Source organism: Macaca thibetana, chromosome 16 (genome assembly GCF_024542745.1).
Source record: "Macaca thibetana thibetana isolate TM-01 chromosome 16, ASM2454274v1, whole genome shotgun sequence".
Lineage (NCBI taxonomy): Eukaryota > Metazoa > Chordata > Mammalia > Primates > Cercopithecidae > Macaca > Macaca thibetana.
In genome coordinates this window covers 66747977-66774602 of record NC_065593.1, presented here as the reverse complement: position 1 = coordinate 66774602, position 26626 = coordinate 66747977, and the positions used below count along the sequence as shown (strand labels likewise).

At 46.4% G+C, this 26626-nt stretch overlaps 1 protein-coding gene and 1 long non-coding RNA gene across 7 annotated transcripts in view; one reads left to right on the top strand and one right to left on the bottom strand.

The window, feature by feature from the left end:
• Window positions 1-26626, bottom strand: part of SLC39A11 (solute carrier family 39 member 11) — a 567426-nt gene that overhangs the window by 399895 nt on the left and 140905 nt on the right. For all 6 annotated transcript variants that reach the window (XM_050765755.1, XM_050765757.1, XM_050765756.1 and 3 more), the window contains one exon: window positions 371-529. In XM_050765755.1, coding sequence (XP_050621712.1) covers window positions 371-529 — 159 coding nt within the window. The remainder of the gene's footprint in view (window positions 1-370; window positions 530-26626) is intronic.
• Window positions 1-26626, top strand: part of LOC126939925 (uncharacterized) — a 598378-nt gene that overhangs the window by 532621 nt on the left and 39131 nt on the right. The gene's annotated exons all lie outside the window — the stretch shown is intronic.

Genomic DNA, 26626 nt, shown 5'->3' with positions numbered 1-26626 from the left:
CTCCCTGATGATGTCATACTCAAAATAAGAGCCAGCACCATAGTGATGGTTCTAGGTCCTACCCTGCACCCAGTTCTAGGTCCTCTCATACATACAGTGCCACTCAGCACATCAGCTGTACTCTATAGTTTTAATGAAACGTGACATTCAAAATCTGAACTCACTAAAATGTAAATAAGGGGGTAATTACCAAGACGTTATTTTAAGAAAGAAATCACCAGTCAGTTCCTCTAATGCCTTGCTCTCTGTTTAAATACCGGTGGCTACTTAACGGAGACATTAACGGAATGTCAGGTTTGATCAGAAATAAATCCATTGCACAGAGCTGGCTGTATCCTGATACAACAGCTAAAAGTAGCGTGGTACTCACCAGGTAAGGCATCAGGAGGTCCGCCAAGTAGACAAAAGCTGCTCCAAGGGTGAAGCCAACAGCCACAGGGAAGAAGGCAAAGGCACCGAAGCCCCCAGAGGATGTGGCCATCTCAACTGCTGGGGCCAGGAGAGACCAATAGGAAGCTGCCAACATGACCTACAGAAACCACAACAAGAGATAAACATTAAAGCAACTGCAGAAGGCCTTCCAGGCAGGACCTCAGTTGCTCTCTGTGGCCCAGACTGACCCCTACAATTTCACATGAGTTAGGTCTTTCATCCCAGGTTGGAAGGTACTATCATAAACCAAAAAGTCATCCCCAGAATTCCCGGAGCTTACTATGGCAAGAACTCAATTTGGGGTAGGATAGAGTTGACCTTGGGAGGATGCAGTCCAGTTCGCCATCATCTAGCCTATAATTCAGTGGTTCTCAACCAGCAATGGTTTTGCCCTCCACAGGACATCTGGCGATGACTAGAGACATTTTTAGCTGGGAGGAAGATAGGGGCAGGTAAACATTCTACAATGCACAGCATACCCCTAACAACAAAGAATTACCTGGCCCCGAATGTCAGTGATAATGCTGTTGAAAATTCCTATTCCTTTTTTTTTTTTTTTCCCCCTGTGGTGAAGCCTTACTCTGTCTCCCAGGCTGGAGTGCAGTGGCATGATCTTGGCTCACTACAACCTCCGCCTCCCGGGTTCAAGTGATTTTCCTGCCTCAGCCTCCCGAGTAGCTGGGATTATAGGTGTATGCCACCACGCCCAGCTAATTTTTCAGTATTTTTTTAGAGATGGGGTTTTGCCATGTTGGCCAGGCTGGTCTCAAACTCTTGATCTCAGGTGACCCACCCACCTCGGCCTCCCAAAGTGCTGAGATTAAAGGTATGAGCCACCACGCCCAGCCCCAAAAATCCTATTTTAATTAAATTCTTCCAAGACAAATTGCTCACTACTTCATGAGTTCCACTGCATTGTAACACAGGTCTGATTATTACAAAGTTCCTTCTTATGTTGAGCTGAAATCTGTCTCCTTTCCTCTTTTACCTTTCAGCTGTGGTTTTGCTCCCTAGAACACCAAAAACTGTGTCCTTCCTGTGTGACCCGTGACAGCCTCTGAAATATCTGAAGATAACCAGCAAGTCAACGTCATATGGGTCTCATCAATTATCTTATCTCTAAAAAGGAAGAAGGGAACTAATATTTATTGATCACTTGGTATTTCCAAGGGCCAAGATTTACATTTGATAACTTACCTTGTCATCACAACCACCCCGGAGGCAGATGATGTTTTCTATTGCAATTTGTAGATAAAGACATTGGATCTTGGAATAGTAAGGTAATTTGCTCAAGGTCCTACAGGTCAGTGGTCCCCGATCCTTTGGGCACCAGGGGCCAGTTTCGTGGAAGACCATTTTTCCACGGACCAGGCAGTGGTTTGGGGATGAAACGGTTCCACCTCAGATCACTGGGCATTAGAGTCTCATAAGGAGCTCGTAACCTAGATCTGTGGCATGTACAGTTCACAACAGGGTTCATGTTATGAGAATCTAATGTCGCCACTGGTCTGACAGAAGGCGGAGTTCACGCGGTAATCCTCACTCACTCGTCTGCTGCTCACCTGCAGTTTGGCCTGGTTCCTAACAGGCCATGGATCAGCACTGGTCCATGGCCCAGAGGTTAGGGACCCCTACTATAGGCAGTAAGTAGCAGATCTGAGGAAATGACCAAGCAGGACCATAACCAACTCAATGAGAGGATAAACATGAAAGAGAAGAAAAAAAATTAGGCTGGTCTGAAATCTCAGCAAAGCCAATTTGATAAAAGGTTCTCCAGTGGACAAGCTGGTATGGTGATGCATGAATGTAGTCCTAGCTACTAGGGAGCCTTGAGCCCAGGAGTTCAAGGCCCAGCCTCGGCAACATCGCGAGACTCTTGTCTCTTAAAAATAAGAAGCTCTCCAGCACTGACCAAATTAAATACTCATCCATAGCTGTTTACTCTTATAGATGCTATGACATCTTTTGGCTAGAGTACACCCACTACCCATCGTAACTATACGGCAGTCATTGCCGACACAGAAAATGTTGAATGGGTTTCTAAAAATTACTTAATTATGCCTTGCCTTAAAAAATCAAATGCACCACCCATCTTCAAATTAGCATTCAGAGTGACAGAATCAGGTATTATAATAGCAACAATAAAGAACAAATGTATGCATAAATCCATAAATTCCCTTCTTCCAGCTGTCAATCACACACAGTCACTTGCTCGGGGCCAAATTCTCCCAGTAAAAGTCTAAGTGCCACCCATGGAAACCTGCAACAGCCTCCAAAACTCTAAGAATGAAAATGCCTCCACTAAACAGGATGGGCGCTGAGGCTGATCAGTTCAACCCCATGAGCCGGGCTGTCCATAAAGACCATCAAAGGAAACGTGAGGGCTCCTCCTCCCCGCTACCGCCTAATCCACCCCTTTTCCAGACTTTGTCTTCCTAGCTTTAGAATCCAACAACCCTCAGTAGCTGCCCTGCATGGTCAACTCCCCACCAAAGAGGACCTGCAACAAGGCACAGAGTTGGAAAGGTACCACTTCCTCTTCTTATTATTTTTTGAAAAGGAGTCTCTGTCGCCCAGGCTGAAGCACAGTGGCACAATCTCAGCTCACGGCAACCTCCGCCTCCCAGGTTCAAACGATTCTCCTGCCTCAGCCTCCCAAGTAGCTGGGATTATAGGCGTGCGCCAGCACACCTGGCTAATTTTTGTATTTTTAGTAGAAACAGGGTTTTGCCATGTTGGCCAGGCTGGTCTCGAACTTCTGACCTCAAGTGATCTGCCTACCTTGGCCTCCCAAAGTGCTGGAATTACAGGCGTGAGCCACTGCTCCTGGCCCAATTCTTTTTTTTAAACCTGACCTGTGCAGCAACTTCTCTGGTTCTCCCATACAGTCCCACCTTTGACAACTCTAAAACCATATGGCCCAGGTAAGCCCACTCTTCTCACCCTCTAAATCTTCCCCACACTCCATCCTGTGATGAGGAAACCTAATATTGCTGTCAGTATCACTCAAGAGAACTCCCCAACCTCTGCTCTCATCTCCTTTTCAGCCCCGGATCCAACCTCTTCTGTCCACATTCCCTTCCCTCCCTCTGCATCACTGAGTACCAACCTTTTTTCTGCCCTTATACACGAGAAACACACAATGCACAAGCTATTCAAGGAGCAGGAGCAGAAGAGAAGTGTCTCTCAAGGGAGGGTGTGCTGGAATTTGGGATGCTTGCAATGCAAAAGCATCCCAGCTGATTCAGGTGGGTCCCCTCCTTGAGAATCACTGTCCTTTCTCTTTCCAGTCAAATTCAGGATCCAGCTGGATTTCCTTCAATTCTTTTCCTCGCCAGCCTCCCTGCCTCACACACAAACTGGAAAACCACCAAAGAACAATTGGGAAATTGAATAGGGTTGCCTGTCTAAAATGAAAAAAGCACCCAAAGCAAAATTCCTTGTTGTTTGTTTTTTGTTTTTGTTTTTGTTTTGAGACAGAGTCTCGCTCTGTCACCTAGGCTGGAGTACAGTGGCGTGACCTGAAACCTCCATCTCCGCCTCCTGGGTACAAGAGATTCTCGTGCCTCAGCTTCCCAAGGAGCTGGGATTACAGGTGTGCACCATCACGCCCAGCTAATTTTTGTATTTTTAGTAGAGATAGGGTTTCACCATGTTGGCCAGGCTGGCCTTGAACTCCTGGCCTCAAGTGATGCCCACCTCAGCCTCCCAAAGTGCTAGGATTACGGGTGTGAGCCACCGCGCCCAGCTGAAAAGTTATTTAAAGGGCGAGTGTGGTAGAAAAGATGATTGTGTCCTAATGCCTAAACCTGTGAATATTTCACATTACAAGTAAAAAGGACTCTGTACATGGGATTAAATTAAGGACCTGGAGATGAGGAGATGATCCTGGCTTCTTTGAGTAGGGCCAGTGTAACCACAGGATCCTTACGAAGGAGTGAGAAGGGTCAGAGTCACGAGGTCAGGAGTTTGAGACCAGCCTGACCAACGTGGTGAAATCCTGTCTCTATTAAAAATACAAAAATTAGCTGGGCATTGTGGCAGGCACCTGTAATCCCAGCTACTCAGGAGGCTGAGGCAGGAGAATCACTTGAACCCAGGAGGCAGAGGTTGCAGTGAGCCAAGATCACACCATTGCACTCCAGCCTGGGTGATAGAGCGATACTCCATCGCAAAAAAAAAAAAAAAAAGAAGGGTCAGAATCAGAGAGAAAATGTGATAACAAAAGCAGAGGCTGTAGTCAGAAAGAGATTGGAAGATGCCATGCTGCTGGCTTGAGGATGAAGAAAAGGCCATCTGCTAGGGAAGGGAGGTGGCCCCAAGATGCCGAGAAGGCAGGGAAGCAGCTTCTCCTCCAAATCCTCCAGGAGGATTTGCTGCCACCTTGACTCTGTCGCAGTTAAAATCACCGGGGACTTCAGACCTCCAGTGCTGTAAGATAATAAATTTGCACTGTTTTAAGCCACTGCATTCATGGTAGTTTGTTACATCAGCAATAGAAAATTAATACAGGCATATGTGACTTTTCTTCAACTTTATTTTTTAGAGCACTTTTAGACTGATAGCAAAATTGAGTGGAAAGTACCAAGAATCCTGACATATGCCTGCCCGTCCCCACTACACAAAACTATGCCCACTATCAACATCACATCACAGTGGTACATTTGATACAACAGATGAACCCACACTGATGCGGCACTAATACCCAAGGGCCATCTTTTTTTTGTTTTGTTTTTTGTTTTTTGTTTTTGTTTGTTTGTTTTGAGACAGGGTCACCCAGGCTGGAGTGCAGTGGCGTAATCTCGGCTCACTGCACCCTCTGCCTCCCGGGTTCAAGTAATTCTCATGCCTCAGCCTCCCAAGTACCTGGGATTACAGGTGCCCGCATGACACCCAGCTCATTTTTGTCCTTTTAGTAGAGATGGGATTTCACCATATTGGTCAGGTTGGTCTTAAACTCCTGACCTCAAGTGACACACCTGCCTCGGTCTCACAAAGTGGTAGGATTACAGGCGTGAGCCACCACGCCCAGCTGGTCCGTAGTTTCCATTAGGGTCCACTCTTGGTGCTATGCATTCCATGGATTTTGACACATATATAATATCATGTATCCATCTTTACAGTATCATATATTTCACTGCCCTAAAAAGCCCCTGTGCTCCAACTATTCATCCCTCCTTCCCCGCTAGTCCCTGGAAATCCCCTTTTCACTGTCTCTGTAGTTTTGCCTTTTCCAGAATGTCATATAGTTGAAACCACACAGCGTGGAACCTTTTCAGATTGGCTTCTTTCACTTGGTAACGTGCATTTAAGATTCCTCCGTGTCTTCTCATGACTTGATAAAGCATTTCTTTTTAGCACTGGATAATATTCTATTGTCTGGATGTACCACAGTTTATCTGCTCACCTATGGAAGGACTTTTTGGTTGCTTCTGAGTTGTGTCAATTATGAATAAAGCAGCTATAAACACCCGTGTGCAGGTATTGGCGTAGACTGGAAGTTTTCCATTCATTTCGGTAAATAAGTGCCAACGAGTGGAATTGTCGGATCCTGTGATAAGCATCACTTTTTAAATAATCCCCCAACACAGGTGGTGAGGTGAACTCTCAACATCAGCAATGCTCCTTTATATGTCAGGCATTTTTACACCTGGGTGTAGTGACATATGAACTAGCTGGTGCAGAAATAGAAAGCAGGGTATCTGAATACCTCTCAATTACCCCTAAGAAGCAGGGTCTGGGAGGGGCAGACCACAGAGGAGAAGGTGCTGAGCACCGGGCCCAAGACTTCGGGGCATACTCTTGCCAGCCAGTGCCTTCATAGCCCCGGATGGTAGAAAGCAAAAGTCCTGCTGCAGCTGTGACCCCCCCTGTAAAGGCAAACAAGTGGGCTAACAGGGCCATCCCTGAAGACACAAGGTATAATCCTAAGAAGCTGATGGCTGGCACCTTCCATTTCCTCACCTTTGTCTACAAAAGGAATCCATAATCAGCTTCAGCACACATGGCAGGGGCCTCGCTGTACCCTCAAAGTCTTTTTTGCCTCTTTATTCCTGAAATGAAAATGAAAAGCCCACCCAATCGAATGAACGCAGGGGCAAGGTTTGGGTGGGGCCCATCCTCCAAGTTAAATGTGGCTAAGACCAAAGCAGCCCAATTTCTTTTGCTAAATAATGAAAGAAGCTCAAGGATGAGTATTTCAACAGTAAAAGAAAACTCCTGGCAGGGCGCAGTGGCTCACGCCTGTAAGCCTGTAAGTACTTTGGGAGGCCAAGGCAGACGGATCACCTGAGGTTAGGAGTTCAATACCAGTCTGGTCAATGTGGTGAAACCCTGTCTCTACTAAAAAACACAAAAATTAGCCAGGCATGGTGGCACACGCCTGTAATCCCAGCTACTCGGGAGGCTGAGACATGAGAATCACTTCAACCCGGGAGGTGGAGGTTGCAGTGAGCTGAGATCACACCATGGCACTCCAGCCTGGATGACAGAACAAGAGACTATCTCAAAACACACACACACACACACACACACACACACACACACACACACTCCTGCAAAAGGGCTGAGGAGGAAATAAAAAAAAAACACACACACACAAGAGAAGGGATTGAAAGTAAACTTCAGTCTTTGGCTGGTTTGGTAGGTCTACCACAGGGCTCAGAAGTCTTCATGTTGAACAAAGTGATTCCCAGGCAAGGTGACATTTAAGAAGTTGAGTATAGGCCAGGCGTGGTGGCTCACGCCTGTAATCCCAGCACTTTGGGAAGCCTAGGAAGGCGGATCACCTGAGGTCAGGAGTTCAAGACCAGCCTGACCAACATGATGAAACCCTGTCTCTACTAAAAATACAAAAAAAAAAAAAAAAAAAAAAAAAAAAAGCCAGGCATGGTGGTGGGTGCCTGTAATCCCAGCTCTTTGGGAGGCTGAGGCAGGAGAATCACTTGAACCCGGGAAGTAGAGGTTGCAGTGAGCTGGGATTGAGCCACTGCACTCTAGCCTGGGCGACAGAGCAAAACTCTGAAAAAAAAGAAAGAGAAAGAGAGGAAGCGAGAAAGAGAGGAAGGAAGGAAAGGAATGAAAGGAGGAAGGAAAGAAAGGAAAGGAAAGGAAAGGGGAAAAGGAAAGGAAAGGAAAGGGGAAAAGGAAAGAAGAAAGAAAAGAAAGAGAAAGAAAGAAAGAGAAAGAAAGAAAGAAAGAAAGAAAGAAAGAAAGAAAGAAAGAAAGAAAGAAAGAAAGAAAGAGAGAGAGAGAGAAAGAAAGAAAGAGAGAGAGAGAGAGAGAGAGAAAGAAAGAAGGGAGGGAGGGAGGGAGGGAGGGGGAGGGGGAGGGAGAGAAGGGAAGGAAGGACAGGAGTTGAGGTTGAGACTGGCCTACCCAACTGTTAGGGACCCCCCCATTTGCACTACAGCCCCCGGTTGTTGCTGAACTCTTCTGCTCCCTCACCTTGGCCTGAGCAGCTCCATCTGTGACAACACCAAAATGCCAAGACCCATCTGCCGTGTCCTTTCTTCCAAACACCCTCAACTCTTTGCCCAAGTCCATATTTATTACGGGAAAATGCAAGACTTAGAATCAAGTCCGAGTTTGAATGTTGGCTCAGCTACTTACTGGTTAGGTAGCCCCCGTCAAATAACCTAAGCTCTCTTCTGCAGCTCAGTGTTGTCACCTGAAAATAGTACATTTCACAGGGTTGTCCTAAGAATCCTGAGAGTCAATGCAAATACCACCCCAATCCGGTTCCCAGCAGGAAACATGCAACGGGTCAGTGCTGTTTTGGATTCATCCCTCTCCCCGTGTACCTTCTGCAGGCATCCTCTCTTCCTCCTCCTATCTTGCCCTACACCCCACTTCTAAGGTGGCTCTTTTCCATCACACCAGATCCATCACTTGTGTCCATAACTCCCAGGATGTCGCACATGCCCAGGAGAGGGCTATGCCTTAAGCATCTCTGTACCTGGCATCCCCATCAGAGTAGTCCTGGACAGGGTGACTGTTCAACATTTGTTGCCTAAATGCATTCTCCGTCATCCTCGCTAACGAAGGGGAGCAACGGGGGTGGAGAAATCAGAACACATGATCAGGAAGTGATTCAACACCCATTTTTTGGTCTAATGCCTGATTTTTAGAGTAATTTTTAGCTTCCAAATTAAGTATTATATAGACTCATACTCAAATGCCTTCAGTCCTTTCACAAACATGGGGTGAGTAATTGTTTAAAATAATTGAGATTTTCATGGGTGTGGAAAGGTGTCAACGTAGAATTTTCGAAGTTTCACAGATAATCTACTCAAGAGTCTACTGATAGAATCACAGACTCACTTAAGAGTCAAATGGGACTTTAGGAGACCACGTAATTTAAAAACCTCACTTAACAGAAGAAAAGGCTGACAGCAAAGAGAGCCAGTGGCTTCCCAAAGCCCCAGAGCAAGCTGGTCCATCCCAAGTTGACTGTGCCACCCTCTACCCCTACTTGATGATTCAGAGTAAAGACCAGGTTCAAGTTACCGCCTCCCCCATTATCAGGGAAGGAATCCCAAAGCCAAAGTCCAAGATGAATCAGCATCAGCAATAACTGAATGCAATCGATCCCCTAGCATTCCCCAATAGTGTGATAGAAACTACTCCAAGAAAACCCAGCACTAGAAAATTTTTGGCCACTAAGGAACAGGGCTAATAATCCTGTAAATACTTGCTTCACGAAGATAAATCAAACCTCACAAATTTAAACCCATTAATATCCCATGATTGCCTTAGAAGTAGGTAGAGAAACAAGCAATTTTGTAAGTCACGCTATAATCCCTTCCCAGCAGCATAGCTGAAGTTGGGGATTTCAAAACAAAATGTACAGATGTTATACTTTTGGTCTATGTCTCTGAATAAAAGGTATGCCTTCCTCTACTAGAAATTATACTTTAAAATAGGAACAGTGTAAAAGCAGTGTGTATCCTGATTGGTATCTGAGAGCAGAAGAAGGACATTGGTGGGGAAACTGGTGATATCCAACTAAAGTCTGGAGTTTAGGGAATAGTAACAAACAAATGTTAATTCTTAGCTTTGACAAACGTGTCAAGACTATCATGTAAGATTTTCACATTGGGGGAAACTGGATGAAGGGCACTATTCAGAAATTCGCTGTACTATTTTTGCAATATTTCTGAAAATCTAAAATACCCAAAATAAAGAGCTTATTAACAGTTAATGATTATAACATGCCCAGGCACGGTGGCTCATGCCTGAAATCCCAGCACTTTGGGAGGCTGAGGCAGGCAGATCACTTGAGGTCAAGAGTTTGCCACCAGTCTGGTCAATATGGTGAAACCCCGTCTCTACTGAATATACAAAAATTAGCCAGGTATGGTGATGCATGCCTATAGTCCCAGCTGCTCGGAAGGCTGAGGTGGAAGAATCACTTGAACCCAGGAGGCAGAGGTTGCAGTGAGACAAAATCACACCACTGTACTTCAGCCTGGGCAACAGAGTCAGACTCCGTCTCAAAAATAAAAATAAACAGTATTCACAGCATCACTTAGTATAGCAAATCAGAGAATAATTCCCCTCTAAATCTAATTTTCCTACACTAATGTGAAATTCCTAGTCCACTTTGGAATATCACACAATGTACATTGTAGGGCTTCTAGTTAAACATGGCCAGTGGAATACAAGCTCCCAAATTCTCACTAGAGTAAAGGTATAGGGATATGAAGGATTCAAAGGCCAAAGGCAGAAGGAAAGGAAGAGGACATGGCAGCCACATTTTGGAAGCTTGAAGAGAGGAGCAGGTAATCCCTGATGGATGCTCGTGAAGCTTGAAGAGAGGAGCAGGTAATCCCTGACGGATGCTCGTGAAGGCTGCCACCTCGGGCTGGAGAAAGAGACTAGAAGGAAGGTGCTTCACCCCACAGAGCCCCAGAATAGCCCCGGAGCCTTTGACAATGAGAGTGCAGACGGGCCTAAAAGAGACCTGGCGGAGGCTTGGGTAAGAAGCAAGTAAAACCCAGATTACTCCTGGACCCCAGGAAGCCAGGCAACTGTCCCACCACACATTGCAGGACCCCCAGGCCAGTTAAGGGTGAGGATATCATGCTGAAAACAGGAGAAAAAGTGATAGTTTATGTGCTGGAATAGGGGCACCCAGCATCTTCCCACATTTTCACCCTGATCTCACAATGAAAATCCAATGGGAGTACAGAATCCTATGTACAAAATCTCAATTTTCAGAAATGTTTCTGCATGACAACCTTAACAACCATAGCCTTAACAGCAGAAGGCTGAAAGGGACTGGAGAAAATATTTAAAATCACCAGGTATTTACAAACTCTTCTTCGGAGTCCCTGAGAACAAAATCCCTATTTCCCTTCTGTAGTTCTCAAAACCTAGAAAGGCTCATAATCCGATCCCTTTTCTCAAAATATCATGCAAACTGCCCCAGGGATCTGTACTTTATAATGCTATTAATTTCCCTCTGGTATCAGCGATACCAGCCCAGAATAATTTTTAAAAAAAATCAGTTTAACACCCAGCCCACATTAGGCAAACCTTTCCATTTCTGTGTAAGTGCTCATTCTGAAACCATTTCTTTTTTTTTTTTTTTTTTTTTTTTTTTTTGAGACGGGGTCTCGCTCTGTTGCCCAGGCTGGAGTGCAGTGGCCAGATCTCAGCTCACTGCAAGCTCCACCCCCGGGTTCACGCCATTCTCCTGGCTCAGCCTCCCGAGTAGCTGGGACTACAGGCGCCCGCCACCTCGCCCGGCTAGTTTTTTGTATTTTTTAGTAGAGACGGGGTTTCACCGTGTTAGCCAGGATGGTCTCGATCTCCTGACCTCGTGATCCGCCTGTCTCGGCCTCCCAAAGTGCTGGGATTACAGGCTTGAGCCACCGCGCCCAGCCCTGAAACCATTTCAGCTCTGGCAATAGAAATGAATTTGTGAAGAGTTCCTTAAGGGATACATCAGAATATTCCAGCATGATGGGTGCAGTTGAGCATTTCCTTTATTATAGTAGTGACAGTTTAAATACTGAAAAAAAATCCAAGCCACAAAACAAAATTTTTCTCGTAAGAAATAGGGGAAAGAAAATTATTACACATAGCTCACTTACAGTGCACTGAATGTATCAACTCTTCACAACTCTAAAAAGGTACACAGAGGTAGGACAGGAAGACACAGTTCAAAAGAACAGCACCCAACTCAGTGCCTGCTACGAAGTAAGTCCTCCTTCATGTTTGTTGAACCAGAGGAACATGGACTCTAACCTCAAGGAGGCTACTGTATACCTAAGGAGGACGCACAGACTTGCAATCCATGTAAGTCAGAGCAATAATCAGACAGAGGCTGGGCGCGGTGGCTCACGCCTGTAATCCCAGCACTTTGGGAAGCTGAGGCAGGCAAATCACCTGAGGTCAGGAGTTCGAGACCAGTGTGGCCAACATGGTAAAACCCTATCTCTACTAAAAATACAAAATGTAGCCGGGTGTGGTGGTGGGCACCTGTAATCCCAGCTACTTGGGAGGCTGAGGCAGTAAGAATTGCTTGAACCTGGGAGGTGGAGGTTGCAGTGAGCCAAGAACACGCCATTGCACTCTGGCCTGGGCAACAAGAGTGAAAAATCTATCTCAAAATGAATAATAATAATAATAATAATTACTCAGAAAGTACAGAAGCCAAGTGGTGTCTCTAAGTTCTGTCTCCAAATCAGATATAAAATTAACAGTTAAAAGTCAATCAGCAAGTCCCTAAGCAGAGACTGTTACACGGCCAATACTGTGCCAGACCCCAGGGGTTGCAGGAGAGGAAGAAAGAGCCAGTGTGGATCTGGGCCCTGCCTTCAGGAGCTAGCTGGCTCTGCACCATAATAAGAGAGGCTACAGAAGACACAGGACAGGATAAATTAAGGGAATCTGCAGTCATGCCAAGAAAGGGGATATCAATGTTGTTTCAAAATTTAAAAAGCAGAACATCAAAGAACAGGGAGGGGCTCTGGAAGGCTGGACACAATCTGGAAAGGAAATGAGGACGGGACCTTTCTAGCTGGGAAGTGTAGAGTGGGCGGAGTCTGGAGGCAAGTATACAGAAGTTTATGTTGTGGTGTCTGCAAGGCTAAAGAAGGCAGGGAGGAGTTTACAACCAGACATTTGGGTATAATTATGCAACCAGGCAGAATGGTTTGGCCTTCACACAAGGGGTGGCTTGTTTCCAACTCTGGTTGTACTGCAAAATCAACCTGGAGTTTTCAAGCTACAGACACCAGCTCCCCTCCACAACCTACAGAAAGAGATTCGCCAGTGCAGGGGCATGGACACTGTGTTTTAAAGCGTCACACGTGATGCTGCAGCAGCTTAGCCAGCTTGGAGCGGGTCAGCATCAAGCACCCACTGTCTTTGGCAGGGTAACGGAGGCATTTTGGAAGGGTAACCTGGCATCAGCAAGCAGAATTTATTTAACTGGGGAGATGGGACACCAACATCCAGCTGTTGGGCTCCGGACATAATCCAGATGTGACAGGGCAGGAGACCAGAGAGCAGACAGAGAAGCTCGGAAGAAGGAAGGAATCTGCATGTAACCCTCCAGAATGAGGCCACCCATGTCTGTTCAATATCAAGTCAGTCAATCAGAAACCCATGACGAGCGGCCGCATGAATTTTGCATTGAGTCAGCCTTAAATGTGGCATGTCAGTTATTAATCATGACTCAGTATGAATCAAATCCATATGGGGGCTATATCTGTACCTAATTTGCTTTTATCAAGAAGCCTTCATAATATACCAGCTTCACATAATTTTACAGAATTAAACCCAACAGCTCAAAATTATAATCAATTACCTTCAGCTTCAATTACAGTTATTAATCAACGTAGATGGGCTTGAATGACCTGACTCTTCTTAGCTACACCTACCCAGTGATAATGATGGGCAGGAGCTTGGCTTACAATCTCCAAACTAGGAAAAAGTACTTTTGCTTAAATAAGGGAAAAAAAAAAATCTACCATATGACCCAGTCATTCTTCCCCTTGTTCCTCAAGAGAAAGGAAAACGTACGTCCACACAAAGACTTACACAAGACCGTTCACAGAAGCTTTATTCACAGCAGCCCTAAATTGGAAGTAACCCAAATGTCCATCAGCAGGAGAATGAATAAACACATTGTAGTATATTTATGAAATGAAATACTCCTTAGCAATAAAAGGGAACAAACTGCTATCATGCCAACATTGGATGAATCTCAAAATCATTACACTGAGTGAAGGAAGACAAACAACAAAAAATATATAGATACTATACGACTGCATTTAAGCACAAGGATACGCAAAACGACTCTATGGCTAGAAGTCATTAACTGGTGGCTGGGAGGGAGCCTGACTTAGGGACTAGGAGCTCTTTCTGGGATGTCAGAAATGTTCTCTATCTCAGCTGGACATGGTGGCTCATGCCTGTAATTCTAGCACTTCGGGAGGCCAAGGCAGGTGGACCACTTGAGGCCAGGAGTTCAAGATCAGCCTGGCCAACGTGGTAAAACCTCATCTCTACAAAAAATACAAAAATTAGCCAGGATGCTGGTGGGGACCTGTAATCCCAGCTACTCAGGAGGCTGAGGCACGAGAATCACTTGAACCCGGGAGGCAGAGGTTGCAGTGAGTCAAAATCATGCCACTGCACTCCAGCCTGGGCGACAAAGCGAGACTCTATCTCGAAAAAAAAAAAAAAAAAAAAGGAAGAAAAGAAACGTTCTCTATCTCATTTTGGGTAGTGGTTATACAGGTATATATGCCATCATCCAAACTCATTGGGCTGAGACTTTAAGCCCTGGGCATATGAGTGTATATACATTAGACCTGGTTTTTAAGTTTCAAAAAGGCTACCTGCTCCCCAGATTCTGATGAGCCACATTTACTCCATGGACAGCACGTTGGGTATCCAGGTTCTAGGGTCTATCCTAAAATGATCTCTCTGGGGATAGCCTTGGGTCATCCAGTACAGTCAGTAAGTACCTGACAAGGCCTAGGCCCATCCTCAAACTCTAAGTACCAGCATGGAAGTCATACCCAAAGGGACTTCCCGGCATCCATTCTCAGTGACCGTAGGTCCCCCAGGTGAAGTCCTAGACAGTAATAAGTTCCATAAAGCAAGGACAACCATCGAAGACATACCTGGGCTTCAAAATTATTGACCAGTCACCTAATTCTATCTCCAGTGCCATGAAAACAGAGGAAAAAAAAAAAAAAAAAAAAGCCACAATGCCCAGTCCTGCTCCAAATCTAAGCTCCTGTTTTTCTTTTTTTTTCCAAGTACAACTCAGCTCAGCCAACATTTACGAAGCAACTACCATGAGTGAGATGCCCAGCTGGACTGCAGCTCCCACTAGCAATGATCTCAGCTACACCTAATGTTAAGATTGCTGTGCTCCAGTCTAATAACGCTTAGGCTTTTTTGTTTGAGTTCAGTGTTCCTCTTCTACAAACCCATTACTCTGAATAATAGAAATGGCAAGTATACTAATTACTTTGGTCCTTTCAAGGCAGATCCAGACCAGCCAGATGAGAGAGAGTCCCAGAATCCTTCAGCTTGCCAAAATTGTTAACTCCATACAGACTTAAAAAACAATAAAAAAAAAAAAACAGGGTGATGTGGGACATCCTTATTAAACCTTTTCACCAGCTGGTCATCAAGAGAGTGAGAACACATTGCCCCAAGCTGCCTCCCGTGGCACTCAGCCACCGAGCCATCAGCGCTCTCTCAGCTCGGGCCTGTTGATGGACACCGCACCAGCTGGTCAAGCCTCCCCATCCCCAACACCGCCACTCACTCACGCTGATCCAATCTGTCCCAGATCTGGCTGCTAAGAAAGCAGTCCCTGCCCATTTTTGAAGGAGAAGAGAAGACTCAGCAGTCTGGCTCCACGGATAGAAAACTCAAAGATCTATAAGAGGGAGCTTCTCCCACTTCGCTCATCTCCCTCAAGATGGAGATGACAAACCACCCACCTGCCAGCTTCATGCCTCTCTCTTGGCTCGAATGAGCCATGAGGCTTGGGGGCAGATCTTCAAGGTCAAGGGAGAGGCAAGATGCTCCCCCTCGTTCTAAATAATATTACATTTCATTCCACCACTCGTGAAAACACAGGTTCTGAAAGCGTATTCTGTCCTAACTCACCAGAGGGACACAGAAGTCTCCCGGGGTATGGTGGCCATGATTCCTGGGAGATGCAAGGCAGGAGGTAAGGAGCAATAGGGCAGAATCCCAAAGGAGAACTGGATGTCCTACGAAAAAGCCCCCTCCTAGGACTGCCCGATGTAGCAAATAAAATAACAGGATGAACAGTTACATGATAATTTCACATAAAGAATAAATACTTTTTTTAGTATAAGCATGTCCCTAAATATTGCATGTTTTTCCTGGCAATACCTCCTCCACCAGTAATTATCGTCCTCTCTCTCTCTCTCTGTCTCTCTGTCTCTGTGTCTGTCTCTCTTTGTCTCTGTCTCTGTCTCTCTGACTCTCTCTGTCTCTGTCTGTCTCTCTCTGTCTCTGTCTCTCTTTCTCTCTCTAAGAAAGGTAATACAGGCCTAGCATGGTGACTCGCACCTGTAATCCCAGCACTTTGGGAGGCCGAAGTGGGCAGATCCCTTGAGGTCAGGAGTTCAAGACTAGCCTGGGCAACATGGCGAAACCCCGTCTCCACTAAAAAGACAAAAGTTAGCCGGGCGTGGTGGCGCATGTCCATAGTCCCAGCTACTTGGGAGGCTGAAGTGGGGGCATCGCTTGAGCCCGGGAGGTTGAGGCTGCAGTGAGCTGTAGTCTCACCACTGCACTCCAGCCTGAGCCACAGTGAGACCCACTCTCAAAAAAAACAAAAATAAAAAATGAAAAAAAAGAAAGGTAATGTAGCCTAGTGTAAAAACGAACCACCTTTTTTCAGTCAGACTACCTGGATTCAAATCCAAGCTCCACCATTTACCAGCTGGGGGAAGTTGGGTAAGAGATTAACCTCTCTGAAGCTACTATTTATTCCTATGTAAAATGAAGATAATAATAGAAATAGTAACACTCATAAATAAAATAACATTTACATAAGGAGAAACTTTCTTAATCCTCCTAACACTAAGAGTTAAGAGGATTACTGGATATTACTGTTATTCCTGTTTCTCATATGGGGAAACAGAGGCTGGAGAGGTTAAATAATTGAACAAGGTCACAGCGCTAGTAAGCAGCAAGAGCCAAGACTCAGGCCCAGCCAGTGTGGCACTTAAAAAAAAAAAAAAAATAGGCTGGGCAAGTTCGCTCACGTCTGTAATTCCAGTATTTTGGGAGGCCAACATGGGTGGATCACTTGAGGTCAGGATTTCAAGATCAGCCTGGCCAACATGGTGAAACCCCGTCTCTACTAAAAATACAAAACTTAGCAGGGTGTGGCGGCACATGCCCGTAATCCCAGCTACTCAGGAGGCTGGGGCACAAGAATCACTTGAACCGGGGAGGCGGAGGTTGCAATGAGGCAAGATCACGCCACTGCGCTCCAGCCTGGGCAACAGAGCAAGACTCCATCTCAAAAATATATATATATATATCTCATGTATAGTTACCCTGTGCCAACCTTTACATTTAGATTCTTTTTTTAATTTCAGCTTTTACTTTGGATAAGAGGGTACAGGTACAGCTTTGTTACATGGATATACTACACCCAGGTAGTGACCACAGTACCCAATAGGTACTTTTTCAAGCCACATCCCCCTCCTTCTCTCCCCTCCTTAGAGTCCTCAGTGTTTCTTTTTCCCACCTTTATGTCCATGTGTGCTCAATGCTTAGCTCCCACTTATAAGTGAGAACAGGCAGTGTTTGGTTTTGTTTCTGTGTTAATTCGCTTAGGATAATGGCCTCCAGTTCCATCCATTTGCTAAAAAGTACATGATCTCATTCTTTCTTATGACTGCAGAGTATTCCATGGTGCACGTGTACCACATTTTCTCCATCCAGTCCACTACTGATGGGCACCTAAGTTGATTGCATGTCTTTGCTATTGTGAATAATGCTGTCATGAACACGTGAGTGCCTGTGTCTTTTTAATGTAACGATCTATTTTCATTTGGGTATACACCCAGTAATGGGATTGCTGGGTCCAATGGTAGCTCTGTTTTAAGCTCTTTGAGAAATTGCCAAACTGCTTCCCACAGTGGCTGAATTAATTTGATCCCTGCTTGTGACTATAACACCAACCTACCTCCTGAGGTGGAGCTTATCTCCTAGGGTGGTGGTATGGATTAAATGAGATTATGCATGCCAAATTCTCAGCACAAAGACTGGCCCACAAGCAGATACTACATATGTTTATTATGTCTCTATTTTTACTATTATTGCAGCCAGTGACTTGAGAAAACGGGTTGAATCAAACCCCTGTGATCTAAATGCTAGAGTTCCTGGGGAATTTAAACCCAATTTGTCATCCTGAACATGGTAGATACAGGTGTCTGTGAATAGATAATAACGCAGATATGCTGCGTCACCAGATGGACACACACACACAACAAATGACAAAGGGAAGTCATTCCCAGCAGCCCAGGGGTCCCTCGGCGATGCTCTAAGTTTCAATCCAATTCGATACTATGTATAAGTGGGATGTTATTTGTACACAGGTCTGTATACAGAGAACCGTGCCACCCAACTATGAGAGTGAGTCAGTAAGGAGGTGGGATTCCAGACAGCCAGGACCTCAAAGTTTCAAGTAGGGCAGGATCTGGCAGAGGACGTACCGTAAGGCCAAATGTGCTACAGTACTCCAGGAGGGTCCAGAGAGGGACTGGGGGCAGGGCCTTCAACTAGATGCATCAAGGCAAGATTGCACAGAGTGCTATGCAAAAGGATGCAGAAAAGGTTGAGAAGCAGGTTGGGGCTGGGACCGGGAGCAGCTGGGCAGGCACGCCCTCCGGGATGGGAGCAGCTGGGCAGGCACGCCTTCCGGGATGGGAGCAGCTGGGCAGGCACGCCTTCCGGGATGGGAGCAGCTGGGCAGGCACGCCTTCCGGGATGGGAGCAGCTGGGCAGGCACGCCTTCTGGGATGGGAGCAGCTGGGCAGGCACACCTTTCAGGATGGGAGCAGCTGGGTGGACATGCATTCCAGGAGTAGCAGGGCAGGTTTAGGGAACAGAAGATGTCAAGGCAGGGCACAGGTATGTGTGAACATGTTCTGGGAGGAAGCCTGGAAAGGGGATGGAAATATGCCAAGGAGGGTCAGGAACCCTGTGCCAAGATGCTTAGACCTTATTCAGTAAGAACAAAGGAACCACGGAAAACTTCGAGGTAGGGGTTGTTAAAGAATCTCAAATATGATTTAGGAAGATGATGCTGAGGGCAGCATTAGTAAATTCAGCAATATTTTTCAAGTGCCTACTCTCTGCCAGGCACTAGGGATTGTGATGAACAAGACAGGTAAATTCCCTGCCTGAGAGGAGCTTACACTCCAGTAAGAGCAGACTGGCCATAAACAAGAAAGCAAACAGACAAGAAACTCAGAGAACGAGGAATGACATGAAGGAAATGAAATGATGTCCCAGGCACGGTGGCTCACGCCTGTAATCCCAGCACTTCAGCAGGCTGAGGCAGGCAGATCGCTTGAGGCCAGGACTTTGAGACCAGCTTGGCCAACATGGTGAAACCCCACCTCTACTAAAAATACAAAAATTAGTCGGGCGTGGTGGCACATGCTACTCAGGAGGCTGAGGCACGAGAATCATTTGAACCTGGGAGAAAGAGACTGCAGTGCGCTGAGATCGCGCCACTGCACTCTAGCCTGGGAGACAGAGCAATACTCCATCTCAAAAAACCAACCAAACAAACAAACAAACAAACATGTCCTGGGGTGGAAAGTGACAGTGTGGAGCCATTTGACTTGGGTAGTCAGGGAAGGCTTCTCTGAGGAGGTGATATCTGAGCTGAGCCCTGAATGATGAGAAGGAGCCATACACAATTCTAAATAGAAGGCATATCAAATTCTTAAGGTCAGAACGAGTTTGGTCTGTTTGTGGCAAAAAGAGAAAAGCAAAGACAGACAGACCTTGGCAGAAGCAGAATGACCAAAGCAGGAAGGGTTACCAGCGGAGAGCAGAGAGAGTCCTCATGGGCCATGGGGGAGTTAGGATCTTATAGGAGCAGGGAGCAATGTGGACTGACTTGCTTTTTTTTTATTGAGACATAGTTTCACTCTGTCACCCAGGCTGGAGTACAGTGGCTCAATCTCAGTTCACTGCAACCTCTGCCTGCCGAGTTCAAGTGATTCTCATGCCTCAGCCTTCCAAGTAGCTGGGACTGCAGGCACACACCACCACACCCAGCAATTTTTTGTAATTTTTAGTAGAGACGGGGTTTCACCATGTTGGCCAGGCTGGTCTTGAACTCCTGACCTCAAGTGATCCGCCCACCTCGGCCTCCCAAAGTGCTGGGATTACAGCCGTGAGCCACTGTGCCTCGCCTGACTTGCATTTTTAAAGCTCTCTTCTGGGGATGGGGGCGGTGAAAGGGAAGGGATGGGGTGGGCAAGAGCAGAGAGACCAGTAGAAGCCCCTTCAGGGGCATGGACCAGGTGTCATCAGTGCAGGTGAGGAAAGATGATCCAATTCGGGATGTATTTTGGAGGGAGGGATTACAGGGCTTGTCAATGAAATGAATAAGGCAAGATCCAGTAAAAGAGAACGTATTGGTTTCCTGGAGCTGCTATGACAAAAGACTGCAAACTGGGTGGCTGAGAACAACAGAAATTCATTCTCTCACAGTTCTGGAAGTTAGATACGCAAAAATCAAGGTGTCAGCTGGGCCACGCTCCCTCTAAAGGCTCTCAGGAAGAAAGCTTCCCCGCCTCTAGTAGCTGCCAGAAGCCCTCGGTGTCCTTGGCTTGTGGATACATCACTCCAGTCACCCGGCCATCCTCACCTGTGTGTTCGGCTGTGTCCCTCTTCTTATAAGGACACCAGTCCTAATGTGGTATGACCTCATCTTAACTTGATTACATTTCCAGGGCAGTAACTTGTTTATATCCACAAAGACCCCATTTCCAAGCCCTACACAGACCTGCGAAGGTCACATTCACAGGTTCTGTGTAGACAGGAATTTGCAGGGTGAGGACATTTTCTGACCTAAGGCAGACAAGAATCAAGACGACTCAGGTCTGGGGACTGTGCAACTTGGTAGAAGGTGGCAGCCTTGACTGAGAAGAGACACAGTGAAGGAGGACAGTTTAGGAGGTGAGGATGGAAAAGGAAGTAAGGGGGAGCCATCAAGAGTTCAGACCAGTTGCCGTGGTTCAGGCCTGTAATCCTGGCACTTTGGGAGGCCGAGGCAGGTGGATCACCTGAGGTCAGGAGTTTGAGCCCAGCCTAGCCAAAATGATGAAACCCCGTGTCTACTAAAAATACAAAAATCAGCCAGGTGTGGTGGCATGTGCCTGTAATCCCAACTACTCAAGAGGCTGAGGCAGGAGAATCGCGTGAACCTGGAAGGCGGAGGTTGCAGTGAGTTGAGATAGCACCAGTGCACTGCAGCCTGGGTGTGCGGTGAGTGAGACTCCATCTAAAAAAAAAAAAAAAAAAAAAGAGTTCTGTGCTGAACCTGCCAGGTGTGAGGCGTCCATCCCAGCCAGCCAGCTGGAGATCGGGAAGAGAGGGGATGGCTGATGCTATAGGCAGGGACAATGGTGAAGCGGCTACAATGACAACAGTGACTTGAGGTAGGGTGGGAGCCGCTGCAGTGCATGAGAGGAGAACCGCTGGAGGCATCAGAGGTATAGTCACACATGGGTGGTACGCTTGGAGCAAACTGAATATAGGATAGGGGACAAAGGGAAGCTCAACTTTTTTTTTTTTTTTTTTTTGCAACAGAGTCTCACTCTGTCACCCACGCTGGAGTGCAGGGGCACAAGCGCAATCTTGGCTCACTACATCCTCTGCCTCCCGGGTTCAAGCAATTCTCCTGAATCGGCCTCCTGAGTAGCTGGGACTATAGGCGTATGCCACCACGCACAGCTAATTTTTGTATTTTCAGTAGAGACGGGGTTTCACCATGGTGGCCAGGATGGTCTCGAACTCCTGACCTCAGGCGATCTGCCCGCCTCGGCCTCCCAAAGTGCTGGGATTACAGGTGTGAGCCACTGTACCCAGCCAGCTCAAGATTTTAAAAGGCTAACTTCAAAAGTCTCTGGTGAAAATAATAATGTAAAAATAAAAACTGGCAAAAGGCAACTCATCACAAAGCGAAATGCCAGAGGGAGTCGGGTACAGTGGCTCACGCTTGTAATCTCAGCACTTTGGGAGGCCGAGGTGGGCGAATCACTAGAGGACAGGAGTTTGAGACCAGCCTGGACAACATAGCAAAACCCCATCTCTACTAAAAATACAAAAAATTAGCCAGGCGTGGTGGTGAGCATCTGTGGTCCCAGCTACTCAGGAGGCTGAGACCAAAGAATTGCTTGAACCCAGGAGGTGGAGGCTGCAGTCACCTGAGATCTCACCACTGTACTCCAGCCTGGGTGACAAAGCAAGACTCCATCTCAAAAGCAAAAAGCAAAAAGTTTGTTGGTGCCAGAGGGAATGTTGAACCTCACCTGCAATCGAAGAAAAATCAAAGAAAATGTATCATCAGGCTTAGGGCACGGATTCAGACCCGTGTCACCTCTACGGGCCTCAGTTTTGCCAGCTGTAAAATTGGAATAACCATCCCCAGTTCCATCAAGTAGTTGTGAAAACGAAATGAGCTCATCTGTGTTCTAGGCACTCAACATGTTAGCTCTTCCTAACACAAGGTGCCCCATTTTTTACAGAGCTACAGGGTGTTAAGTGCAAGCCCCCCAGTGTTGGCGACAGAGACCAAATCAACCACAGGAAAAAAAAAAAAGAAAGCCTCTGAGAGAGAATCTGGAGAATCCAGGTGGACAACATTTATAACAAGAAAAACCTCTCATTACTATCAGAGAGAGAAGGATGCATAAAATAAACCCATAAAGAAAGACAGGATACTAGAGGGAGAAAAAAAAAAACGAAGACTAAGAGAGTTTTGAAAACCTAAAACTGTGAAAACGACCGAAAACATTTTGCTCTTTTTATGGAATCAACGAAATTTTCCACCACACAGAACAAAGCAGCAAACAGATGATAAAATAAAGAGCAAAAAGAGAGGAGAGTGAGAGATTAAGTCCAGGAAGGCCAGTAGTCAACTAATAAGACTAATAAAGAGAGGACAGAGGACCAGCCAGGGGAACTATTAAAGGCATATAAAATAACATTTACCAGAACTCAGGGACACTGGCTTCCAAATTGAGAAACTGCAGAACACATTTATTTAGAAATGTGGGAGAAAATGTCTCAAAAAGCAGACAAAAGTGGTTACTTCTGGAAAAGAGGGCAAGACCATGGAAGGTGGGGTAGAGAATTACTGGTTTTATTCTCCCCCAGGCTGGAGTACAGTGGCACAATCTTTGCTCACGGCAACCTCCGCCTCCCGGGTTCAAGCAATTCTCCTGCCTCTGCCTCCCGAGTAGCTGGAATTACAGGAGCGTGCCACCATGCCTGGCTAATTCTTGCATTTTTAGTAGAGACAAGATTTCACCATGTTAGCCAGGCTGGTCTCAAACTCCTGACCTCAGGTGATCCTCCCACTTCGACCTCCCAAAGTGCTGGGACTACAGGCGTGAGCCACTGCACCTGGCCAACATAATGTTTAAAAACATGTTCTTTCACTTCATGTATTCTCATCTTTTTCTTGTTATGTTGGTGGTTACCTATTACTCCATCATATGAGCTGAGATGAGATCACTCCAGTGAGACGGAGGCCACAGTGAGCCAGGATCGCACCACCACATTCCAGCCTGGGCAACAGAGCGTGACCCCATCTCAAACAACAACAACAACAAAAAAAAAAAACATTACGTATGGTATAAGCCCATTTGATTTTCATGGTTTTTTTTCATTATATATGAACAAAAAATGATAGAAGATTGATACTACTGAGAAGAAAGTTTACAGGAGTCTGTATGGAGAAGTTAATCAACTAGGGATAAAAAAAAAAAAAAAAAGGTACGTAGTAACACTGAAGGCCACATACTGGAGGAAAACTGATACCCACAGTCACTGACTTACATCAAACCCAAACGCCTCATGTGTCTCCCACCCATTTTACATGAATAGTCAATAACATGTATTGATGAGCATTTGCTATGTGTTGATTACTCTGCTAAATGCTTGAAATATACTTACTCATTTCATCTGCACAACAATCCTATACAGGAGACAGTACAATCATCTCCATTTTACAAATGGGGAAACTCAGGCTTACAAAGTCTAGCTAACTAGCCCAAGCTCCCACAACTAGTCATCAGAGAAACCAGGATCATATCCAGCAAGGTGACCCCAGGATTCTTTATAATGCCAGAATACATGTCCACTAATAAAAAGGGCTCCAGCCAATGGTGCCGACTGCCCCCTGCCCTGAGCTCACCCCACGCAGCTGATGGTTCAAGACATTTCCTGGCATGACTGCATCCTGAGATGTTCATCATAATTAAAATGTGGGGAAATTTTCAAACTGCTTCAGAGATGTAATGAGTTTACATTCCATTAGTTTCTTCCTTCATTGGGAGAATCAGAAAGACTGATTTCCGTATAGACTCAGCAGGGAGAGTTTCTTGCTGGCTATTTTGAGATTTCATTCTGATGTTCCAGTAATATAAATCAGCACACATGGGGGGCCTGGAAAAATCAAGCTGAGCTGAGAGGCAGCCAACCACAAAGAAAATCTCTAACGCAGGCCAGGTGCAGTAGCTCACGCCTGTAATCCCAGCATTTTGGGAGGCCGAGGCAGGTGGACCATGCGGTTCCGGAGATCAAGACCAGACTGACCACATGGTGAAACCCCCTCTCTACTAAAAATACAAAAATTAGCCGGATGTGGTAGCTCACGCCTGTAGTCCAGCTACTCAGGAGGCTGAGGCAGGAGAATCGCTTGAACCCGGGAGGCGGAGGTTGCAGTGAGATGAGATCACGTCACTGCACTCCAGGCTGGGCGACAGAGGGAGACTCTATCTCAAAAAAAAAAAAAAAAAAAAAAAAAAAAACCTCTAACGCACACACCATGTTTATTCAATATTCACTTTAAAATATTTTTGGATGCCAACTATGTTCTAGTCCCTGTAATAGGGACCAGGGCTCAACAGTGCAAGAGACGGCCTCTGCCCTCAAGGTGCTTCTAGTTTGGGGAGAGAAGAAGACGAGTAAACAATTAGAATCCAGAGACAGTGGGAGGTCCAGGCGGGTGGATCACTTGAGGTCAAGAGGTTGAGACCGGCATGGTCAACATGGTGAAACCCCATCTCTACTAAAAATACAAAAATCAGCCGGGTATGGTGGCATGTGCCTATAATCCCAACTACTCAGGAGGCTGAGGCAAGCGAATTGCTTGAACCTGAGAGGCACAGACTGCAGTGAGCTGAGATCGCGCCACTGCACTCCAGCCTGGGTGACAGAGCAAGATTCCGTCTCAAACAAACAAAAAAAAGACTCTAGAGACAAGTGCTGGGGAGAGCTGCAGATGCTTATCAAGGGGTTTATCCAACCCATCTTGGAGGGGGCTCAGAAATTAAGAAGCAGCCGGGCCCGGTGGCTCAAGCCTGTAATCCCAGCACTTTGGGAGGCCGAGACGGGCGGATCACGAGGTCAGGAGATCGAGACCATCCTGGCTAACCCGGTGAAACCACGTCTCTACTAAAAAATACAAAAAACTAGCCGGGCAAGGTGGCGGGTGCCTGTAGTCCCAGCTACTCGGGAGGCTGAGGCGGGAGAACGGCGTGAACCCGGGAGGCGGAGCTTGCAGTGAGTTGAGACTAGCCACTGCACTCCAGCCTGGGCGACAGAGCGAGACTCCGTCTCAAAAAAAAAAAAAAAAAAAAGAAAGAAATTAAGAAGCAAAAGAATCTCCTTAAGGAGCAAACACTCGATGACAAGGATCTGGAAGGGATCAAGGTCCAGAAGAGAAGGGCAGAGCAAGCGAACCCCAAGGGCTTTGGGAGCCAGGTCCATAACGAGGCCACGTGCTGGAGCAAATGACAAGCAAACTCTCCCGTCACCAGCTGTCAACAATTTACCTCCCAATCCAACCTGCATGATGCCAGGAGCATCCCCATCCCAAGCCAGTTGGATGCTGGCTGTCTCTGGAAGAGAAGGGCTCTTCTGGGGAGTCAAGGGGGGATATGAAATGAATTCCTACTGGAGTGCTCCACATTTATTTATGCATGACATTGGGGTGGGGCAGAGGAAAGTTCATGCAAATATTTGGACACATTAAGGCTCTCAAAGGAAGCACAGGTCCACAGGAGGTAGGGCCTGTTTAAGCCTGAGGAGGCCTGCACACTTGAGTCTCACCTGGCAACTGCAACCAGGCCTGGGACGTAGACTAACTGAAAGCCTAGCTTAGGAGTACACTTTTTTTTTTTAAGCCAGGGTCTCACTCTGTTGCCCAGGCTGGAGTGCAGTGGTATAATCACAGCTCACTGCAGCCTCAACCTCCTGGGCTCAAGCAATCCTCTCACCTCACCCTCCCAATTAGCTAGGACTACCGGCACATTGTCACCATGCCTGGATAATCTGTGTATGTAGAAATGAGGGAAGGTGAGTGTGGGGGTGGGGGGCAGAAGCGGAGGGAAGTGGAGACCTCCCCACGTTGCCCAGGTTGGTCTTGAACTCCTGGGCTCAAACGATTCTCCTGCCTCAACCTCTCAAAGTGCTTGGATTAGTGAGCCACCAAATATTAATCAATCATAGCAGCTGAGCAGCAGTCAACTATAGGCAGCCAGCTGGTTCAAATAAGGCAAAACACCGGGCTGTAACCAATGAAGCTGTCCCTGTGCAGCCCTTCCGTTTTCTGTCCCTAAATGTCCTCTGACCACGTTGTAGCCCTGGGCTTCTTTGAAGCCATTCTGGTTCTGTAGGCTGCCTGATTTTTGAATCAAAAATAAAGGTCAATTAAGGTCTTCAAATTTGCTGTAATTGTCTTTCTGATACTTTTGGTGCCCACTATGGGGCACAGAGGACACTGCTGGCAACTCCCAAGGCCCCTGGAGGACACAGGAAAGGCACCGCTGGCCCCGTGAGGTCCCGTCTTCCCAACAGAGCCCCGAGGGTGGTGGAGCGCCTTTCAGATTGGAGTCTGCTTTTTCCTTTTTTTTTT